The 21,056-nt window shown below is 36.3% G+C and overlaps 1 protein-coding gene across 4 annotated transcripts in view; it reads left to right on the top strand.

Moving 5' to 3' along the window:
- LOC150110081 (uncharacterized) overlaps positions 1-21,056 on the top strand; it is a 204,044-nt gene that overhangs the window by 78,904 nt on the left and 104,084 nt on the right. For all 4 annotated transcript variants that reach the window (XR_016548809.1, XM_090397831.1, XM_090397843.1 and 1 more), the window contains exon 5: positions 12,294-12,458. Coding sequence is in view for 3 of the 4 variants with exons in the window: in XM_090397831.1 (XP_090253957.1) it covers positions 12,294-12,458 (165 nt within the window). In the remaining variant the exon portion in view is untranslated. The remainder of the gene's footprint in view (positions 1-12,293; positions 12,459-21,056) is intronic.

Raw genomic sequence — 21,056 nt, 5'->3', positions numbered from 1 at the left:
CCACCTGGCTCTCAAAGTGTGAAAACAGAATAGCCAGTCCCTCCCCTGTCTTGTTTCTTCGGTCGCAGCCAGTCAGGAAGATGCTTCCACTCCACACCCCATCTGCAGGCGAGGTCAGAGAACTAATGCCAATTTTGTCATATTATCTCCTCAAAAACTGCGTGGGAAAAAGAAACTGGTGTGAAAAAAATGGTAAGTGAATTTTTTTTTATTTTCAGTAGATCTATTACAGCATAGGTGACAACAACATCATTTAAACACAAATCATTAGAATAATATTTGCTAAGAATAGTTTGAATAGAAACACGACGACATCTCGATATTAAAAAATATACACAGTGCAAACCACATGCCACAAGGTTGCTTAAGGGATGAAGAACAATAACTGAGAGCAAACCTCCAGAAAGCCTTTAAAATAATGCAGAGAATCAACGAGGGATTCTGACCTAATGTCCAATTCTCACCTTCTCGTGGTGCACCCTTTTAGATATCTACCTGGATATGAACGAATGACGATGGGCCGGCAGTTTGGGATTTAGCTGGTCAAATTGTATTCTTAATGGTTTAAACCACAATATAAAATGATGGTAGAACATGACAAAATTTCATGCTGCCTGGGGTGTCGCCCAGTTAAACAAGGCCCCTATTGTTTTCATCAGGGGAACCAGGATGAACAGTGAAAAGTCAGCTACTAGAACAAATTCTGAAACACATCCCAACCCAACATCACCAGAGTTCAGGATTGGTGCTATCAACATAAGAAGCCTAAATGGCAAAGAAATGGAGCTAGCTGAGGAATTGGATAAGTACCATTGACATAATAGGGATGACTGAAACAAAAACTGATGAGATCTTTCTGAGTAATAAATACAGAATGTTATATTCAGGCAATAACAATCAGGTGGAAAGGAGTAACAGCTATAGTATTCAACACTAAATAATAAGAGGCTAATCTTGAATGGCATGCAATATCAAGTAGAGTGATGTGGGTAAACATCAGAATGGGGAACTGGACAAAGAGACTTATTTGTGCCTATGGTCCACAGAAGGTTCTACGAAGGTAGAAGTGGAGGAATTTTTTGAGGCTTTAGAGAAAGCAACTGACATAATGAAAAAGGAAAAGTTGGCCCTTGTTGGGGATCTAAATAACAGAGTAGAAATGATCGTCAGACATACAAAAATATTTCAGGGAAAAATTGCAGAAAAGAGCAAAACTAATAATAATTGGAAATGCCTGTTGGATTTCTCCTCGGGACATGCACTGGTATACAATATTCTAACTATCACAATATATCTTCTATCTAACACAATATTCCAACATAAAAATTTGCATAAATTCACATGGAGAGAAGATGCAAGGAATAAGAATAGTCTTATTGATTATTGTTGATAGTGATGTTTTAGTCTTGAGCTGGATAAAATTGAATTTCACATTGAAAATAAGAAAAGTTGAGCAGCTCTCAGATGTGAACTGTAGACTAAAATACACAAACATTATTAAAGAAAAAATAAAAGAGTTCAAGGTCCAACAGTATCACTTATTTATTCATATGGAGTTTCCTCCCTTTTCTCCCCCGTCCCTATTGGGGCGAGTTGAGCCCCCCCCCCCTCATGAGGGGGTTAAGTATTTTTGGCTGTAGATCTGTGTGTGTTCAAGGGCCAGTTTGCCTGCTTGTGGGATGAAAAACCCCAGATAAACTGGGTAAAAACCCTGCTATCCACACCCAAGACCAGCTAACTTGGCTATGGCTGAGGAAGATCCTTAAGCTGCTCATGCCGGCGACATGTAATCGAACCCAGGACACTGCTTCCCCAGGCATATGGTTGCGAAGCGCAAAGCCACTAGGCTAACCGTGTGAACAGCAGTATCACTGTAAACCCATTACCCTTATCCAGCCGTCACTGTGTTATAAAACGTGAGCATATTACTGAGTCATGATCTACCCTTCACAAAACCATGCTGTCCCCCATACAGTATCCCATTATCATCTATCCATTCCTGTATTTTTCTCTTGACTACTTTCTCCAAAACCTTGACGACCTCCTGATATGCTGATCGGTCGGTAATTTGCAACAGCAGTCTTGGAGCCTCCTTTATGCAATGGAACTAATTTCCCCTCCTTCCACCCCTCTCAGGACTAACCCAGACCTGAGACTCGAATTAAACAAAATGGTGAAGGGCACTGACAATTGTTTTGCCACTTCACGTAAGACCCAAGCTGGTATACCATCCAATCCCACAGATGTATTCACATTAAGGTTTTGTAATAGACTATTCCCCTCCATTTCATTCACCTCAATTCCTGTATAAGCTATGGGTTCCTTCATTCCTGCAATATCACTACCTTGGGTGATATACTTTTGCAAAGTGCTTGCTTAGTAATTCCACTATTTCAACTGATTCAGTTACCTCCCTACCATTGGCATTCCTTAAAATTATTCTGCCGTATACATTTTTTTCTTTTACTTGCAGCATATCGAAAAAACTTTTTGGGATTCTCTTTAGCTTGTGTTGCTAATTTCCTTTCATAATCTGCTTTTGCTTTTCTTACCACACTAGTTACCCTTCTGGCCTGTGCTTTATACTTTTCGTGTGCCTGCAGGTCACCTTTCTCCTTAAATTCCCTCCACAGTTGTTTCTTTCTTGCAGCTCAAGCTTAATGGTGTTATTCATCCATTTAATCCTCACTTGATTTACTATCTGGACTCTAGGTATGCAGTCAGCCATTACCTCCTGCAAATGCTCATTAACCACTTCCCATGCACTATCAACATCCAGCCTTTGCAGTTTTACATGCCATGGCACTGAACCAATTGAAAAATGAATTTGTGGCCCAGCAAATTGTTGAGCCCCACCTGCCTGCTGAGTGTAGTATCTGAGATAATTAGTCATCCTTCACTTGGCTGAAGTGTAATTAAACTGTTGTCTTACCACCTCAAAAGTGAAACAGGTCACCACTGTCTGAACGAATTTCAGTGCTGATTGACTGAAATGTTTGTTTTCTTAACTTAAAAGGGTCTTGGATTTGGTCATCTCATCGGAGGATGTAATTATCAATGAGGTATCAAATCATCCACCAATTGGTGAAAGTGACCATGAGGTGATTACTTGGATGGTTGCCAGCAGTGCAAGGACCCCTGTGAAAAAAGGGTATATGTGGAACTACAAGGGGGGGTGATTATGAAGAGCTCAGGAGACAGCTTGCAGGTGTAGCATGGAATGAGGAGTTAGCTGGAAAAGAGATCAATGCAGCTTGGGGGATTTTCAAAAAATATTTAGTGGATGCAATGTCTAAATGTATACCACGGGTGAGAAGGTTAAATAAGTTAGGTGTGAGATGGATGAATAAAGAGATTAAGCATGCAATACAGAGAAAAAGGGCATTGTGGAGGCAGCATAAGAGAAGTGGAAGTAACCAATTTCATGAGTTCTACAAAGACCAGGCAAGGAGAGTGACTTGGTTGGTGAGAGTAGCTAAAGAGAGGTATGAACAGCAGTTAGCTAATGAAGCTAAAAAGAATCCTAGGGAGTTCTTTCGATATGTAGCCAGCAAAAGAAAGAATGATTATGGAAGGATGACATTGATTGGAGGAAATGGTATAAAGACAGCTGTTGCAGAATGTGTGGTGGAGATACTTAATGAGCAGTTCATAAAAATCTTTCAATCTTGTGAATGTGACTTCATGGAGAGATTAAGAGCAGTTGATGATGGGGAGGAGAGACTGACTGTAAGTGAGCAAGAGGTGTTTGGGGAGTTGAGTAAACTAGATGTAAATAAGGCTGTGGGACTTGATAATATATCACCGCATATTCTGAAGGAATGTGCCAGAGAGTTGACACCTGCCTTGACATATTTTTTTAATACGAGTCTTGCACTTGGTCAAGTCCCTAAAGAGTGGAAGGAGGGCAAGATTGTGCCACTTCATAAAGGAGGTGATCGAACTCAAGCATCAAACTATAGGCCTATCTGTGTGTCGGGTGTTGTGGTTAAGTTGTTGGAGAAGCTTGTGAGAACTAGAATCCAGAGTTGGGTTGACAACAATGGTATAATCTTTGATGGACAGCATGGATTTGCTAAAGGGAGGTCGTGTTTTAGTAATCTACTTACTTATTACAATAAAGTGACTGCTTCCTTGGACAGAGGAGAAGGATACACAGTAATATACTTGGATTTCGCAAAAGGTTTTGATAGAGTGCCTCATGATAAGTTGACAGTCAAACTAGAGCAGATGGGGTTGGATATTAGATTAGTGCATTGGATTGGAGACTGGCTATCTGATAGGTATCAACAAGTTGTGTATGGGGGTGCAATATCCAGGAAAAGGAAAGTCACTAGTGGAGTGCCTCAGGGATCTGTTTTAGGGCCATTACTATTTAACTTGTATATTAATGATATTGGCGAAGATTTGGATGGAGATATTCAGTTGTTTGCAGATGATGCAAAGTTGGGACGAACCATAAAGAGTAGTGAAGATGTTGTGGCCTTGCAAGAAGACTTGAATAAATTGAGTGATTGGGCAAGCAAATGGGGGTGTGAGTTCAATGTTGCAAAATGTAAGGTTTTAAAATTTGGAAAACAAGGATGGGATGCAGAATTTATGCTTGGTAAGAATATATTGTTGGAAGTAGAGGAAATAAGAGATCTGGGAGTGATAGTGGATAAGGATCTAAAATTTAGGGGTCACATCGCCAAAATTGTGAAGACAACACAAAGACTTCTGGGAATGATGAGGAGGACACTGACGTGTAGAAGTAGGGAGATTCTTGTTCCATTGTATAAGGCTTTGATTAGGCCACACATGGACTATTGTGCCCAGATTTGGTCACCTGGTTTTCAGAAGGATGAAGAGATGTTGGAAAGGGTCCAAAGGCGACTGACTAAGGTAGTTTCTGACCTCTGGAATGTCGAGTATGAGGAAAGATCGAAAAGATGTAATTTGCAGAGACTAGTGGAGAGAAGGAAGAGGGGAGATATGATAGAGACCTACAAGTTGGTAAGGGGTTGCTATAGGATCAATGGTGGAGAAGTTCTACAGCGAATAGTGGGAGATCAGGGGAGAACCAGAGGTCATCCCTGGAAACTGTATAAAGAGGGTGTGAGTAGGGTAGTGAGAGGCAGGTTTTTTTCGTGCAGAGTTGTGAATGATTGGAATGCCTTGCCTGAGAGTGTGGTGTCTGCAAGGAGTTTGAATGTGTTTAAGACCCGGTATGATGAGATGTGTGTGAGATAAAAGGACCTCCTAGATGAGTCTTTGACTCCATGAGGTCTTGTTTAATAATAATAATAATAATAATCTGGGTGATTAAAAACAAAGTAACACTTGGTGTTGCACTGAACAACTTGTAACAGTGGCATATAAGTATCCCCAACTATCTGCTCTTGGATTAAATCAGAATAAACAAAATATGCTACACCTTCTCTTTATATCAATCAGGTATTTTCCAGTGATGGTGCCTTTCACCAATCTGATGAAAACTCAGTAGAAGGGGACTTTGGGGGAAACAAAAGGCTAAAATTATTTAGTACTGTCAATGAAATGTTGTTTGGGTTCTTTTTTTTTCCAGTAATTGCAGATCTCTTATCAAACACTGCTTGAAGAAGTTCAGAGGTTGATTTGTAACTGCCATGGAGAATCTTGTACACTTTTGGAGGTCCTTCTTTAGACTTTTCGAAAACAATTTTTCCTATGTTGTTGTCGATAATATTGACTCCTCCCATGGAAATAAAAAATGTTCATATGCCCTCTGAGTATCTGGTGAATAAGTGAATGCTATCAGTACTACTGGTTGTGCCAGATGCATTGTGAAGACCGAGAATTTTTGCCAAGTTTCACTGTAAATGCAATTTATTGCCGCTATCTACTTTCAAAGAAAACGTACAACCATCAGCGCTCACATTTACCCAAAAACAACACTGGGGTGTGCACTGTTTAATTTTGGAAGCAATTGTTGAGGACTAGAAAATGACAAGCTGGAGACAGTGTCACTTGTGTGTTTGTATCACATGAAACTCATTGTAACTAGATTCAATGTTATTAAATTCTCCAGGAATATGAATTTTGGCAAGTGCAACTTCCCATTTACCTTATGTGGTAATTCCACTTGAAATTTCATTGGGAGTGTTAGTAGGAAACATTTTCATACTGGCATTATTGGGTAGGGTTAAGTAAAACATCTTCACTATGAACCCAAGCCACTTAACAAAATACTGGAGCTTTTCTTTGTGCCTTTGTTGCTTAAGTACCTGCTCGATTAGATACATGTCTTCAGAAAAGTTCATTGGCTATATCAGCCTTTTGCAGTTGGGTTTCATAGAAAGTTTCCTACACCACTTCTCTGTCACAACCACAAACTCTATATATTAATGGGTTTCTTTTGATAACCTGTGCAATAGTGAACAGTTCTCATTTCCAGTTACCCCAAAACCCTTTTCTAAATTTGTAGATAAAATTCGCTCAAAATCGCACTATCACCTACATGAAATTTTGGCAGGTTCCATTCAAATACATCCAAATATTATCCTCACTGTGAACGTTCTGAAGGAACCATTCCTATCGAACAATGTGGAGTGAACTTATAAGTACGTACAAGGGTCGGCAATACTTTCGTATGACTTTTGCTTTTAGTATATGTCATCCATTTCTAGATCTTTATTTTCAATATTCTGATAAACCTTTCTGCAATAGATGCTTTCATTTTGCTCCTGGTTATGTAGAAATGAATATTATGTTTCTTGAATAATGCACAACCTTTCTTGTTGCAAAACTCCATTCCTTGATCATGTTTATGTAACATGGTACTTCTTTAAAAGTAGACTTGAATGCATTAACAACAGTATCTGTTGATTTCTTTTTCAGGCTTGAACCTTCTCAAAAACAATCAATGCAAACAAGAAGGAAGCACCCCCCACCCTTTTCTCTTTTGCATGGGTTGATATATCTGCCAAATTGCATTGAAAAGTACATAAAAGTGCTGGGACTTTGATTTCATTGCATTTAAATTTTTTTTTCTAATGGATTTTTATCTTACATAAGTTTGCTGTGTTGCTAGCAAGTTTTTCATGTAGTAATTTTGTATGTTTCTGTAAAGCTTTGATACTCCCAAAACTCTATCTACTGTGTTAGGATTATAGTTATCTTCTAACTTTTCCATAATTAACATTAAGATTTTTTCTCTTTACAGGTGAAAATTAGGAATCATCACTGACAGTTATTGTTTTTATATCACTACTGCTCATCCTTGTGTACTGTGAAATATGTATTCTCATATAGGAAGCAGTATCAAAAACAACCAATCAGACATGCATGATGAGTGAAATATTACCACATGGTAAATGGCACAGACATTTGTGATGTTAACAAAGAAATGCCTATTTTTCTGTATATTAGACTTATTGCAAATTTAAAAAAAAAAAAAAAAAAAAAAAAAAAAAAAAAAAAAAAAACCTTAAATGTATTACAAGTGTCATTGATGTGTCCTCCATATTTAAGTTACACCAAGTTTATTTTTAAGTCACAGCAAATTAACACACAACATTTTCTGTTTAGAATTTGATATACAAATCCATAATTTTATCCCTAATACAATTCTGATTAATTATGGTAAAAAAGAAAATTAACATTTAATTAGGGAGGAAAAAAAGTAACTAACTTTTAAGATCTTTAAAATGACATCGAAACACTTGTTGATTATACACAGATTCAAAATATTCGGATGAGATATATATATAAGATTATTGGAAACATAAAGAATTGTGCTTAATTTTGCATGCAAAAAATATTTGCAATTGAAAAATACCAAATCGTATTGCCACCTGTTCACATTATAGTGAAATTAATCTAGAGACCAAGGGGAAAAAAAAAAAGCAGGGTACACATCCAGTTATTAATTATTTTAGAAAAATCTGTACTGCTATGTATTGACAAGAAAATGGAAATGTAAAAGGGGGGGAAACTGTTGTGGTGCCATAGGCAAATATCCTCACCCATAATTCCACATGCAAACTATTACCCATAATGCATCACTCCAACCAAACAAAAGAGGACACTCACACATTCGTGCCTCCTGGGTTACAGATGATGTCACCAATTCTTAATCTCAAACTTCCCCCACGCTACTTAACTTCAACCAACCACATCACCAGCAGCTGATGTGTCCCAAGGCACTACAATGACATCAGTAATCCCCATTTGATACCCTCAGGCAGTGACATCAATAAATACCTCTTCCCCCCCCCCTCCCATACCCCCTATTTGGTTCGTAGAGACCTATAATCTTCTCTTATCATTAAAAATGGAAATAAAACAATGTGAGAATTACGGAGGCATTTCCCAACAGTGTTCCTGCTAAGATTCATGCAAGTATACTTGAAAAATGGCTAAATTTATGCTAAGAAAAATTGTGGAAAGGAAGCTTGGTGAAGAATAATCCAGATTCAAGCCATATAGAGGCTGTCAGAATCGGATTTTCACTTTAAGACACATGATTTAGAAATTCTGGGAGCATGGTAAGTATTTGTATTTATGTTTTGTAGATCTGGAAAAGGCGTATGACAAGAGGAAAGCTCTTCAAAATGCTGCAGTGATATGGTGTAAATTGGATATTATATCAAGCAATACATAGTCTCTATTTAAACAGAAAGTCAGCAGTTAAAGCTGAATGGGGTACAGAAGATTGTTTGATGTTAAATGATATTCAATATCTATATGGATCACATTATGAAAAACAGTGTTATTAGATCTGATATCAAAATTGGAGATGTTAATCTTAGCTCTTTACTTTATGCCGATGTTATAGTTCTGAATAAATCCAGTACAAGTCTGCAAGAATCTCCCTGAGTAAATTGAATAAAAGTTATAATAAATTTAGTATGAAAATCAGCAATAGAAAGACAAAGACAATGAAAATAGGCAGAAACATTGAAAACATCGACTGTATTCTGAATGGTGAACCTATAGAACAAGTAAAACATTTCAGTGTTTAGGCACAAATTTTAGTGAAGATGGTAAATTAAATGTGGAAATAGACAACAGAATTAGTAAAGCTGGTATGGAAGGAAGTCAGCTGAATAAATTTATATGGAATAAGAAAGAAGTTAGTCAGAGCACGAAATTAACTGTATACAAGAGAGTGTTAAAGCCAGTTTTAACTTATAGATCTGATAGCTGAGTTAGAAATAAAACACTTGATCAAAGTCTGGAGACCTGTGATATGAGTGTTCTGAGAAAAGTTAGTGGAGTGATCAGATGGCATAAATGGCAGTATCACATTAAAATGAGGATATTAGGAAAGAATTTGCCATTGTTTACATTCAGGCATGTATTAGTAGTGATAATCTCAGATGTTATGGTCACTTAAACAGAATGAGAGGAAAGAGCAGAATAAGTGTCCTTTGCCAGGTTGGCAGGAAAAATACCCAGAGGGACACCAAGATGTAGATGGGCTGATTCAATAAAAAGAGCCTTAGAATACAGAAATATAAGATCTGATAATGTTGGAGTTTTAACAGATTAATTTGGAGGAAAATTGTCAAGTGGAAGTTAGTAATGGTGTAACTTTTTCATGTAGTACTATCATAATTATCCTGTACACTCCCCCCCTCCCAGGGGGGTACCTATCACAGCAATATGATGAGTATTTCTTCTCAGTTACAGAGACAATTTGGGAGTACAACATGAGATTTGTAACACACACAGGGCAGCACAAAATTAAGTGAAACACATGAATAAAAGTAAAAGATGAGTCGATGTCATTGAGGACACCCTCAATGACATCATTGATGTCATTGAGGGTGTCCTCAATGCAGGACCTCCCCCCCTTCCCCCACACACACCTAGTTAGTGACCCAGATGTAAATTGGGATCTCAACGTATGTGTTTCCCATATTTTGGAAAGTTTTATTCAAATTAGGCATAACTTTTAAGAGCAGCAGATTCTATAAACAGTTTCTCTTCTAAATTGAATATTATGGAGCAGGGTGGTTTTTTCCAGTTGATTCTGTGAGCTGCATCCAAAGCATGGTCTGCAAGGCCAAATGTGGTTTTTATATTCTTCATGTGAATGGTAACTGATTCTCCTGTGTGTTCATAATAGGCCAACTTGCAGGAACAAGGAACTCGATATTCACCTAGAACTGAGAGAAGAGAACATTTTTCTTTGGTAGCTAGTTTTAAGTGGTACTTGAAAGTAGTGCAAAGATTTACGGTTCAGGCTTTTTTTTTCTGATGTTTCTGGGACAGTAGGATGTTGTGATAGCATTACTAAAAATCTTTCTGAAGGGAAACTCGTTGATTGGGGAAAGGATTGATTTTGTGTGATGCTGTGGGAACTTTAGCCATTAAAAAAAAAAAAGCAGTATAGTGTATATGATTGAGCTCAGCTGCAAGAGAGTTTTACTGGAACAAAGGTTGATGAGTTAGTGTTTTAATGAAAGAATGTTGTTGAGAGGCAAGGGTGATGGAAAAGTTTGTGAATGTATCTGCCAGTGTGAGTGGGTTTCCTGTATATTGAAAAGGACAGGTTAATTATTAGGTAGATGAGTGACCAAGGTATCTAGAATGGCCAGACTATTATTAGTTTCCCTTTTTTCCCATTATAAATTGTATTCTAGGATGAAGACTATTGAGGTGACAGAGGAAAGTGTCTGGACCATGAGACCAAATAGAAAACGCATCTGTTTTGAAAGGGGCTGAGTCACGAGCTTGTTTTTCAAAATCTTCCATAAAAAATTTGCAGGGGTGGGGGGGATTTTTAGTAGAACTTTTAAAATGGGAAGAGTTTTATGTATGATGTGATATGACCAGTAAAGGGGGGGGGGGAGAAGAAAGAGATTTTACTGTTTGGATCATTTATAGCCATTATAGGTCTTGGGTGAGGGGGAATTGAGTTTATAAATTTTAGGTAAGTCATATATATATATATATATATATATATATATATATATATATATATATATATATATATATATATATATATATTTTAATGATGTTAAGAGGTCAGGTAAAAACTTTTGGATGGAGTGTTGATGGATAGGAAGTCAAAGTTCAGAAAGCATGTGACAAAGGTAGTTAGTTCCTAGGATTATGTGATTATTAAAGAATAGTAATGAATAGGAATAAGGAATTATCATCATCTAAAGATGAATGATAATTCCTTCCTTGGTACAACCACAGGTTTGGTCACCTGGGTTTCTTGGAATGAAGGACTGGAGAAAATCCAAAGGTAAGTGTAAAGATGGTGAATGATCTGCGGAATGCTCCCTGTGACAATATATTGAAATTTTTTGGGTTGCAGTTGTTGGTTAATGGGTGGAAAGAGGGATATAATAGAAGATTACTAAAAGAGTTTTATAGGATTGATTATAGTGGAAATTTTTGAGCACTTGGCTTGAAGCGGGGGGGGGGGTTGAACATTTCATCCCTGAAAATTGACTAAGAGTGTAGTTAGTAAAGATCTCGGCACTAGATTTTTCACTTGGTGAATGAGTGGAATGAATTGCCAGAATCTAAATGCATTGTCAGGTTCAAGGAGAGGTAGATTGGTATTGTGTAGCTTGTATGGGTCTCCAATGGTGAGTCAGATTTGGATTCCATAGAGATTCATATACAATAATAATAAACAGTCAGTATAGATTTGCATATACACTGTCTTCTCTGTAGTTTAGTTTTTCTTTTTGTATAATTATGTCATTTCAGATGGCTCATAGCCTTTGCACAAATGTACTTAAAATGTATTGTTTTAAATGAAGGGATAGTATGCCAGACTTAGATTTAAAGGACTCCAGAACAAATAGTCCACTGGTTTTAGTTAACTTAAATTGTCTTACTAATGTTAAAACCATCATTCTGATGTATTTCTTCTGCTTCCTATATACTGAAATTCTTAACAAAACATTCAGCCAGTGTTAATTTCTATAAATATTCATCATAAATTTCGAAATGTATATTTAAAAAACATCCCTTCACTTGTATTTGTCGAAATTTTTTTAATAGTGCATTTCTTATGTAATACTGCTTAAATGATAGCTGAACTATCAGACCTTCACATTACCAAATCCTCAGTTATCAAACCCCTGAATATTAGGATATCATTTGACTTTTACTGTACCAGTATCTTCAGTAACATTATGCTCAGTTAATTTCACCGAAAGATAATGGAGCATTACTTTATATAAAATGTTTATCAAGTTACATTTAAGTATATTTTTTAATTATAGCAACTTTAGACAATTTACTTATAGTTTTACTAAAAACTGTTTTTTTATGTAATTTTTACAATAAATATTTAAATTTAGGAATTGCAGATTTTATACCAGAAAATATTTCTAAAGGTGGAATTTTTTCCTATCCAAAATTTGAGCCATATTCTGCAGTTATTCGTCAGGCTTCAGTATGGTGTTCGAAACAAATAAACTTGAGATTTTGCAATGCTCAGTCTCTGGAAATCAAAATGAAATCGGGTAGGATATTAATTTTGTAGATCAATTACATGTTAGTAATTGAAATTATGCTTTTAAAGAATACATTTATTACTGTCAAAAACTTGCATAATTGCATTATTTCTGTGAAATCATTTTACGGAAATGTATTTGCAGTGTTTCAGACTAGTTTTCATGGTATTGCTCACAGTAATGTTTTCTCTTTCAGATGATTTCATTGCACATAGCTAAATTCATATTAAAAATGACATAAATATATCTATCATGCTACTCTTATTATTATTGCATAGAAATCTGAGTCTAGAGACTCATCAGGAAAGGCTCAACTATCCACATAGTATCTTTCATGCCTGCCTTTGAATTGTTATGAATGTGGTTCTCGTTGTAGGTAATAGGTAATTAATATGGTTTAACTCCTTTACTTAACTATCTCTTGAATAATTTGTCCTATCTCAGCAGCAGCTATAATGTTTCTGCCTTTATCTTATTATTATGTACTTCAGCCCCTCAGATTATCACGTGCATGAGTCTGATCTACAAAGAGATTGTCTCAAGGTTAAGCCAACCCCATAGTAACAAAGCTTCTGAAGTTAACTTCTCTTAAGGTTCTGGGAAAATTTATTTTGTTCTGCTGCTCCACCCAGAACCCTTAGATTGGAAAAACTTCTCAGTCAAGAAGTGAACCTTCAGATATGCACGTGGTTAATCTAACTATTTCTATAATAAGTTAACATTTATCAATACTTTCTATAATCAACCAGTCGTGGTCTTAATTAACAATTATCTCCCGCTTAGATCTGAATAATTTATGAGTGGTGCATCGGATTCGTAGACACATGCAACCAAATTAATAAGAGCAAAAGGTTTATTTAACATAATGATCATCATACAGAATAAAGAACTTTCAATTATCACTGTACCTAGATTACAAAGTAAAATTAATCAATATACATTGCACAGTAATTAATACTACAAAAACATTATGTTCCAAGATTCAAAGCTCACATTCTTAGATTATAAAACCAATAATGACTTTTAGGTGTTAATCAAGCTGTCTGGATTAGACATCTCTACAGCTCTTAAACATGGCTAGCAATCAACACAAGTACATTTATAATACATAGCACATATTGCTCACCGACTATGATTAAAATATCACAGTTCTGTTTTAATTTTAGATAGTCTCAAAACTTTATGAAGGTCTAAGATCTTAAGTTACAATTACCTTCTTCTGTCACATTACTTGATTAAAGGTTTACTATACCGAACTCGAGGATTCCTCATGCTTGTCCTTTAGGTTCTTAGATTCCTTTCCTTCCAAACATTTTCTTCCCTCTATGTTAAGGCTAAATTTCCTGTCAGCTTAGGTTGGACCTCATGGAGTCTGCATACCGATCATCCATGCCTAGAATATTTTTAGCGTGAGGTGATTCTGCATCCATAAGGCACGCTATCTGGCCACTATATTTTCCAGGAGTTGCCCGTTGCTTTGAAAATCCACTATTCATTCATCGTAGGGCTTGTAATCCACGATCTCTCTCTAATCACGACCCGACACCTCCGACTTCTGCCACCAGGAGAGAGAACAGAGATTCCAGAAAAAAAAGCTTTTTTGGGGGGGGGGTTCCAGCCCTTTTAGATCAACCCCTACCGGGACTCCTTGTAACCCTAAATTTTCACCCGACACGTTATTCCTTTGCACTCATGGGTCTTACCTTTTCGTAGTATCTTCCCCGAAAACTTAGGTCGCCACGTGCTGTATGTGCGTGTGACCACTTGAGGCAACTTACTAATCCGGTGTCCTGTGTGCTTTGATCTTATAATCTCAGTTGGTTATATGCAATTTACACAGTAATTCTTTTATATCAATTCTAACAGAAAATATGTATATAACAAATTCATTGTCTAACATACAATTTACTAGGTATTTTACACAGGAATATTCACAAGTTTTACTCTAATTACAGTATCCAATATTTGTCAGGCTATATACAACTTATACTAAAATACAAGCATATCCTTTTCAAGGGTTTTAACTTGTCAAATTATGAATGAAACATTCCTCAGGGAATTGTATTCATTCACAATTTAACAGAATGTCGAGAGTTTATTTTTCACTTGGTTAGACTATAATAAGTTTATAGTCTAACCAAGAACTGGAGCAGAGGAGAGGTCATCCTTGGAAATTAGAGTTAGTGTGGTTAGTAAAGGCCCCAGGACTAGTTTTTGCTTGGCAAGTGATGAATGAGTGGAATGGGCTATCACAGTCTGTTGTGAGTGCTTTGTGAGTGAATGTATTCTGTTAAATTTAAGTTAGTGAAAAATAAACTCTCAACATCTTTCTCTGTATCCGGAGTAGTTTAATAATAAGGTTGTACACCCTTTGGCAACTCCTATAGGTTAGGATGACCTCTCATTGCTTCTGCCTTTGTGTCTCCACTACTGGGCCTGGCTCCCTCGGGCGAGACCTCAATAAAGGTCGAAACTGGTATGAGTAGTGGCCCTTGCCATAATGCATAGCATTACACATATCTGCAAGGAGATGTGCTTTGCATTATGGGAGATACTGAGAGAGGGATGAAAGAGCTTTCTCCACCTTTGCAACAAGTTTCCCGGTGTTGTACTACCTTACCTCAGGCCTGAAGATACTTTCAGGTGCAAACTTTGTTTGCTCACACTTGGATAAAGGATTAAACTAAATTTATTATAGTCTAATCAAGTGAAACATAAACTTCCTAAATACCTTTATACTTGTAGATCAATTTGAAGAAGTCTCACAGTCTCTCTGATACTCTTTACATATAGAATGCAAATTCTAGAAACTTCTAGAGGAGAATTTGGATGAAGGCTTTAATTATTAATAAATTTATTATTTTGATATTATATATATACATTAGAAATGAAAGTTGCTCTGATAAAGGACAGTTCTTTAAAAAGAGAATTGTGGAGTACAGTTTGTGAACAGTGAACAATCAATATATATTTCTGAATAAGGATGATGATGATGATGTGATGCAGCATTAATATTTTCCAATAAGTGTTGTTTTTCTATATACTGAGAACGGCAGAGATTGCCATTAGGTTGTTGCAAAATGAGAACATTCATAAATTTTTGGCAATTGTTTTTCTTCCAGGATAAATTTTATTCTTTGATTTACTGAATTAATTTTCACCAGACAGTCATGAACTTCTGATGAGGAAGAATCCCATACACCAAAAAACATCAACATGTCTATACCAGATAGATGGTTTGTGAGAAAAAAAAACCATAAGTGTATGTTGTGTAAACTGTTCTATATAATAATTTGCTGAAGCTAGAGAAATAGGAGGATTTCAAGAATGAAGTATTAGGATTATCTTATAACCTACAGATCTTTTAATTAGTTTTAGCACAGACATTCAACTTGTTAATACAATAGAATTATTGTGCAAAATTTTCAACCTGGTAGTGTGAAATTATGTGATTTTGTCATAAACTTAGGTTACTTTTCATGTCAAAACACATTTTAAACAGATAGAAGTAACTGCAATGTTGTCTCCTAAGAAGACTAACTTATGTTTATTGTAGAGAGTAAACTTCTACCTCAAGCCTATCCCAGTTATTAGTTTTCTTGCAATGGTCAAACTGGTAGGTGCTTTGCTATTCATTGTGATGAACACAACTACAGATTCCATGAGCAGAAAAAATCTGGACTAGTTGAATATGCCATCTTCACCTTTTGTTGGATCCTTTTCGTTGGAAAAAGCTGAATAAGAAACTCAAAGATCAGAATCAAAGAGTTTCATGCCAAATATAGTAAACTATAAAAGTTTCGGCAGATTGTAGCATAAGCTAAAGCACATAGTTCAACACTAGGGCAACTCATAGCAAAGGTGGGTAAAGTTCTTAGTATTTCCCATAATGTAGAACACATCTCCTAGGAGATGTATGATGTTATACATTATGGTGGAAGATCACTATCCAGACCGGTTTCGACCTTTATTGAGGTCTCATCAGTGAGTAGGTAGACCAGATAATACCGAGGTTATAGCGAAAATAACTTGTATATTTTGCTATACGAGTTTTCAAAAAAGGTGCACCCACAAATTACTTAAAAAAAAAAGAGCCAATAGGCTTCACTTCGGCGATGTAACATTATTATTTAAATTAAGGGGATATTAAATCCCACATTATTTCAAAACCGAATAAGAAACTCAGAGATCAGAATCAAAGAGTTTCATGCTGAATATAGTAAACTATAAAACTATCAGTCCTTTCAGTGATCAAAACTTTATCCACCTTTGCCCTAGTGTTGAACTATGTGCTTTAGCTTACTCTACAATCTGCCGAAACTTTTATAGTTTACTATATTCGGCATGAAACTCTTTGATTTCGATCTTTGAGTTTCTTATTCGGCTTTGAAATAATGTGGGATTTAATATCCCCTTAATTTAAATAATAATGTTACATCACCGAAGTGAAGCCATTGGCTCTTTTTTTAAGTAATTATATATATGTACAGTAATCTACCATTTATGTGACATTTAAATGAAAAAAAAAAAAGGAAGGATTGTGGAAAGGATATAAACAAGGTGATCAGCAAGAAGGCTAACTATTATGGAAGGAAGACTAAATTAGATTTCGAGAGAAAAATTTAGCTAAGCAAGTCTAAAGTAAAAAAAAATATATATATATTTTGCTATGTAGCTAGTAAGACCATGAATGATTATGGGAAGATAACGTTTTTTCAGTACTGATGGTAGGAAAGCTATTATTATATTATTATTATTCGTGACACCTCCAAGGAGTCCGAAGATTATCGAGGGAGGACACCTACTGTACAGTTGTTTCCACCACTACACCGAACCTCTACCAATCATCTCCATCTACCGCACACCACCACAACTAGTATTTTTTTGTCTGTAAATTGTGTGTGTTCTGAAGGGCCAATTTGCCTGTATGCGGGGTGAAAAACCAGAGTTTCCGGGAGAAAAAAACCCTGCTACCTCCGTATGAGATCAGCTAACTCATCTTCGATTGAAAAAGTCTACATAAAGATTCCTCCCGTTGCGACGAGAATCAAACTTAGGCATATTCCAATCGAAGGGTGCAATGCATCATCGTTCTTCCAGTTGCGCTATGGAGGTGCTTAAGAAGCAGAAGAAATAGTCTAATTACTAAGTGATCACTTTGCAGTTGCTGAAGTGACAGGCACTGATGTGAGCATTGAGATAGGTGAACAGGAGGGTACTCAGTGAAGAATATCAATGTGAATGCAGCAGTGGGCCTAGACAGTATGTCTGCTTGTGTGCTATGGGAATGTACAGGTGAACTGGCAGTGCCTCTGATGAAGTTGTTTAATCTTTCTCAGCTCTGGCAAGGTTCCAAGGAAGTGGAAAGAGGCTAAGATAGTTCAGTTACATGAAGGTGGCTCGGAGACAGAAGTAGCAAATTACAGACCAATTAGTATCTCTGGAGTGGTGGTTAAAATATTGGAAAAGTTGATAAAAGTATAATTCAGGATGGGTGGATTAGGAATATGGTTATAAGGGACAGCATGGCTTTGCAAAAGGTAGGTCCTGCCTCAGTAATTTATTCACATTTTATAATAAGATGGCAGCAGAATTCGATAAAGGAAATGGCTATGCCATGATAATGCTGGACTTTGCAAAGGCATTTGACAGAATACTGCATGGAAAACTATTACATAAGTTGGAGCAAATGGGGGTATGAGGCTGGTGGCATGTATGGGGGGGGGGGGCTGATATATAGACATCAGCGAGTGACGTATAGTTGAGTGGAATCAAGCAAATAAGTGTGACTAGAGTGCCCCAGGGCTCTGTACTACTAGGACCACTTTAATTTGTATATTAATGATATGGCAGAAGATTTGAAGCAGGACATTCAGTTGTTTGCCGATGATTCAAAACTAGGGAGGGCAATAATTGATAAAGGTGATACAGGATGATTTAAATAAATTGGCAGTGTGGGCATAGGACAATGGCTGTCAATTCAATGTTGTAAAATGTAAGGTAATGCACTGCGGGATGGAAAGATTACACACTTCATATCATGTTGATGGTGCTAGTTTACAGGAAATTGAGACTAGAGATGAGGGTGATAATAGATAGAGATTTGAAATTCAAAGGACATATTGCAGTAGTTGACCAAATAGTGCAGAGGATTGGATGCTGAAGAACACATTGACATGTAAAGATTAGGGAGGTTATTATCCCTCTTTTTAGGGCTATGATTCGGCCACTTGTTGACTACTGTGCACTGATTTAGTCACTTTAATTTCCTGGGGATCGGAAAGCGGTGGAGAGGATTCAGAGATAAGTAACCAGCTGGTGACAGGTCTGGAATGTTCTTTATGAGGATAGATTGAAGGTGTGTGGGTTGCAGAGTTTAGCTGACAGGCAGAGAAGAGATGTCATAGAAACTTATCAGTTTCTAAAGGAATTCTATAAGATTGACACAGAAGAAATTTGTCAATATATGCAGAGTAGGGGACAAACAGGGGAGGGGGGTCACACTTGGAAGTTGTCTAAGAATGTGGTTAGTAAGATGTGCATACTAAGTTCTTTACTTGAATGGATTATCAGAGATGATTGTGAGTGCCCCAACAGTGAATAGGTTTAAGGAGTTGTATGATAAGTATTGTGTTAATGGATAGAATGGGTCTCTTGCGATGAGTCTTGACTCCATGGAGTGCCCATATAAAGAATAATAATAGTAAATAATAAAAAAATTCTGTAATTATATGGCATGAATATCAATTCTGACCACTCTGAGTTTTGTAGATTACGTATTGGGTACAACATTTATACCATTTAAGTGTGGTACAGAATATATGTACTCTACTCTACAAAAGTCAGAACTGTTAGAATTGAGAGGCACAAGAAACTGGTTGATGAGAAACAGTGTGACAAGGTCACACTGTTTCCACTATTATACCTCTGTATGAATCACATTATGAGAGTAATATTAAACCTAATGTCAAAATTGAAGATATTTAGCTTTGCTCTTTTTATGCTATTGATGGTTTACTCATGAACAAATCCATTGATTAATTTATTTACAGTCTGGATGGCTGTAAATAAATTAATCAACAGTTGTAACAATTTTGATATAAAAATCTGCAATAAGAAGACAAACTATGGAAATTTGTAAGATGAAACATAACTCAATTCTTCCATGAAGAACCTATAGGAACATGTAAAAAATGTCCAGTATTTATGCATATTTTTTTCATTGCAGATTGCAAATTAAATTTTTAAATAAAGTATGGAATAAATAAATCTAGTGGTGCAAAGCAGCCAAAACACTAAACTAATATTACAAAAGACTGGTCACATCAATTTTAACTTACAGATCATCATCATCATCAAATTCCTGCCATGTACCCACAAGGGGTGTACAGGATATGATAGTACTACATGAAAAAAATTATATCATTACTAACTTCCTATCTACAATTTTCCTCCAAATCAGTCTGTTACTTGTCAAGACTCCAACATTATCAGATCTTATATTTCTATCGTCTAAGGCACTTTGTACCATATCAATCCACCTATATCTTGTTCTTCCTCTGGGTCGTTTTGCTGCCAACCTGGCAGAGAACACTTGTTTTGCTAATCTTTCCTTGCCCATTCTGTTTAGGTGACCATACCACCTGAGATTAGCTCTGCTAACATATTCCTGGATGCAGACAATGTCAAGTTCTTTCCTAATATCCTCGTTTTTAATATGATATTGCCATTGATGCCATCTGTTCACACCTATAATCTTTCTCAGGACTCTCATATCTGTGGTCTCTAGTCTTTGGTCAAGTGTTTTACTTCTGACCCAGCTCTCAGATCCATAAGTTAACACTGTGATTTGAACACTTTCTTGTATACAGCTAATTTCTCTCTTATTCCATATGAATTTATTCAATTGACTTCCCACCATACCAGCTTTGCTGATTCTGTTGTCTATTTCTATATTTAATTTACCATCTTCAGTAAAAATTGTGCCTAAGTAGCTGATATGTTTTACTTGTTCCACAGGTTCTCCATTCAGAACACAGTTGACATTTTCAATGATTCTGCCTATTTTCATTGTCTTTGTCTTTTTAATGCTGACTTCATACCATATCTATTACAACAGTTATTCAATTTAGTCAGAGAATCTTGCAGACTTGTAGCGGATTTATATAGAAGTATAACATCATCTGCATAAAGCAAAGAGCTGACATTAACATCTCCAATTTTGATATCATGTTTAATACCACTTTCCTTCATAATGTGATCCATATAGATAATGAATAACAGAGGGGATAATGTACATCCTTGTCTCACACCAGATTTAACATTAAACCATCTTCCTGTACTTCCTTCAATTCTAACTGCTGACTTACAACTCAAATAAAGACTAAGTATTGCTTGATATAATGCCCCGTTGACACCATATAACTGCAGCGTATTGAATAGCGTCCCTCTTGGCACCTTATCATATGCCTTTTCCAAATCGACAAAACTTAAATACAGATCTTTGTTATATTCCCATTCTTTCTCGACTATTTGTTGTAAAGTGAAGATCTGATACTGACAGCCTCTGTTTGGCCTGAATCCAGCTTGTTCTTCACCAAGCTTTTC

The sequence above is a fragment of the Typopeltis vanoorti genome, chromosome 1 (assembly GCF_054136105.1).
Source record: "Typopeltis vanoorti isolate ZY-2024b chromosome 1, IOZ_Tvanoo_1.0, whole genome shotgun sequence".
Lineage (NCBI taxonomy): Eukaryota > Metazoa > Arthropoda > Arachnida > Uropygi > Thelyphonidae > Typopeltis > Typopeltis vanoorti.
Note: the sequence above shows the minus strand (reverse complement) of the source record. Positions and strands in the feature narration are given on the sequence as shown.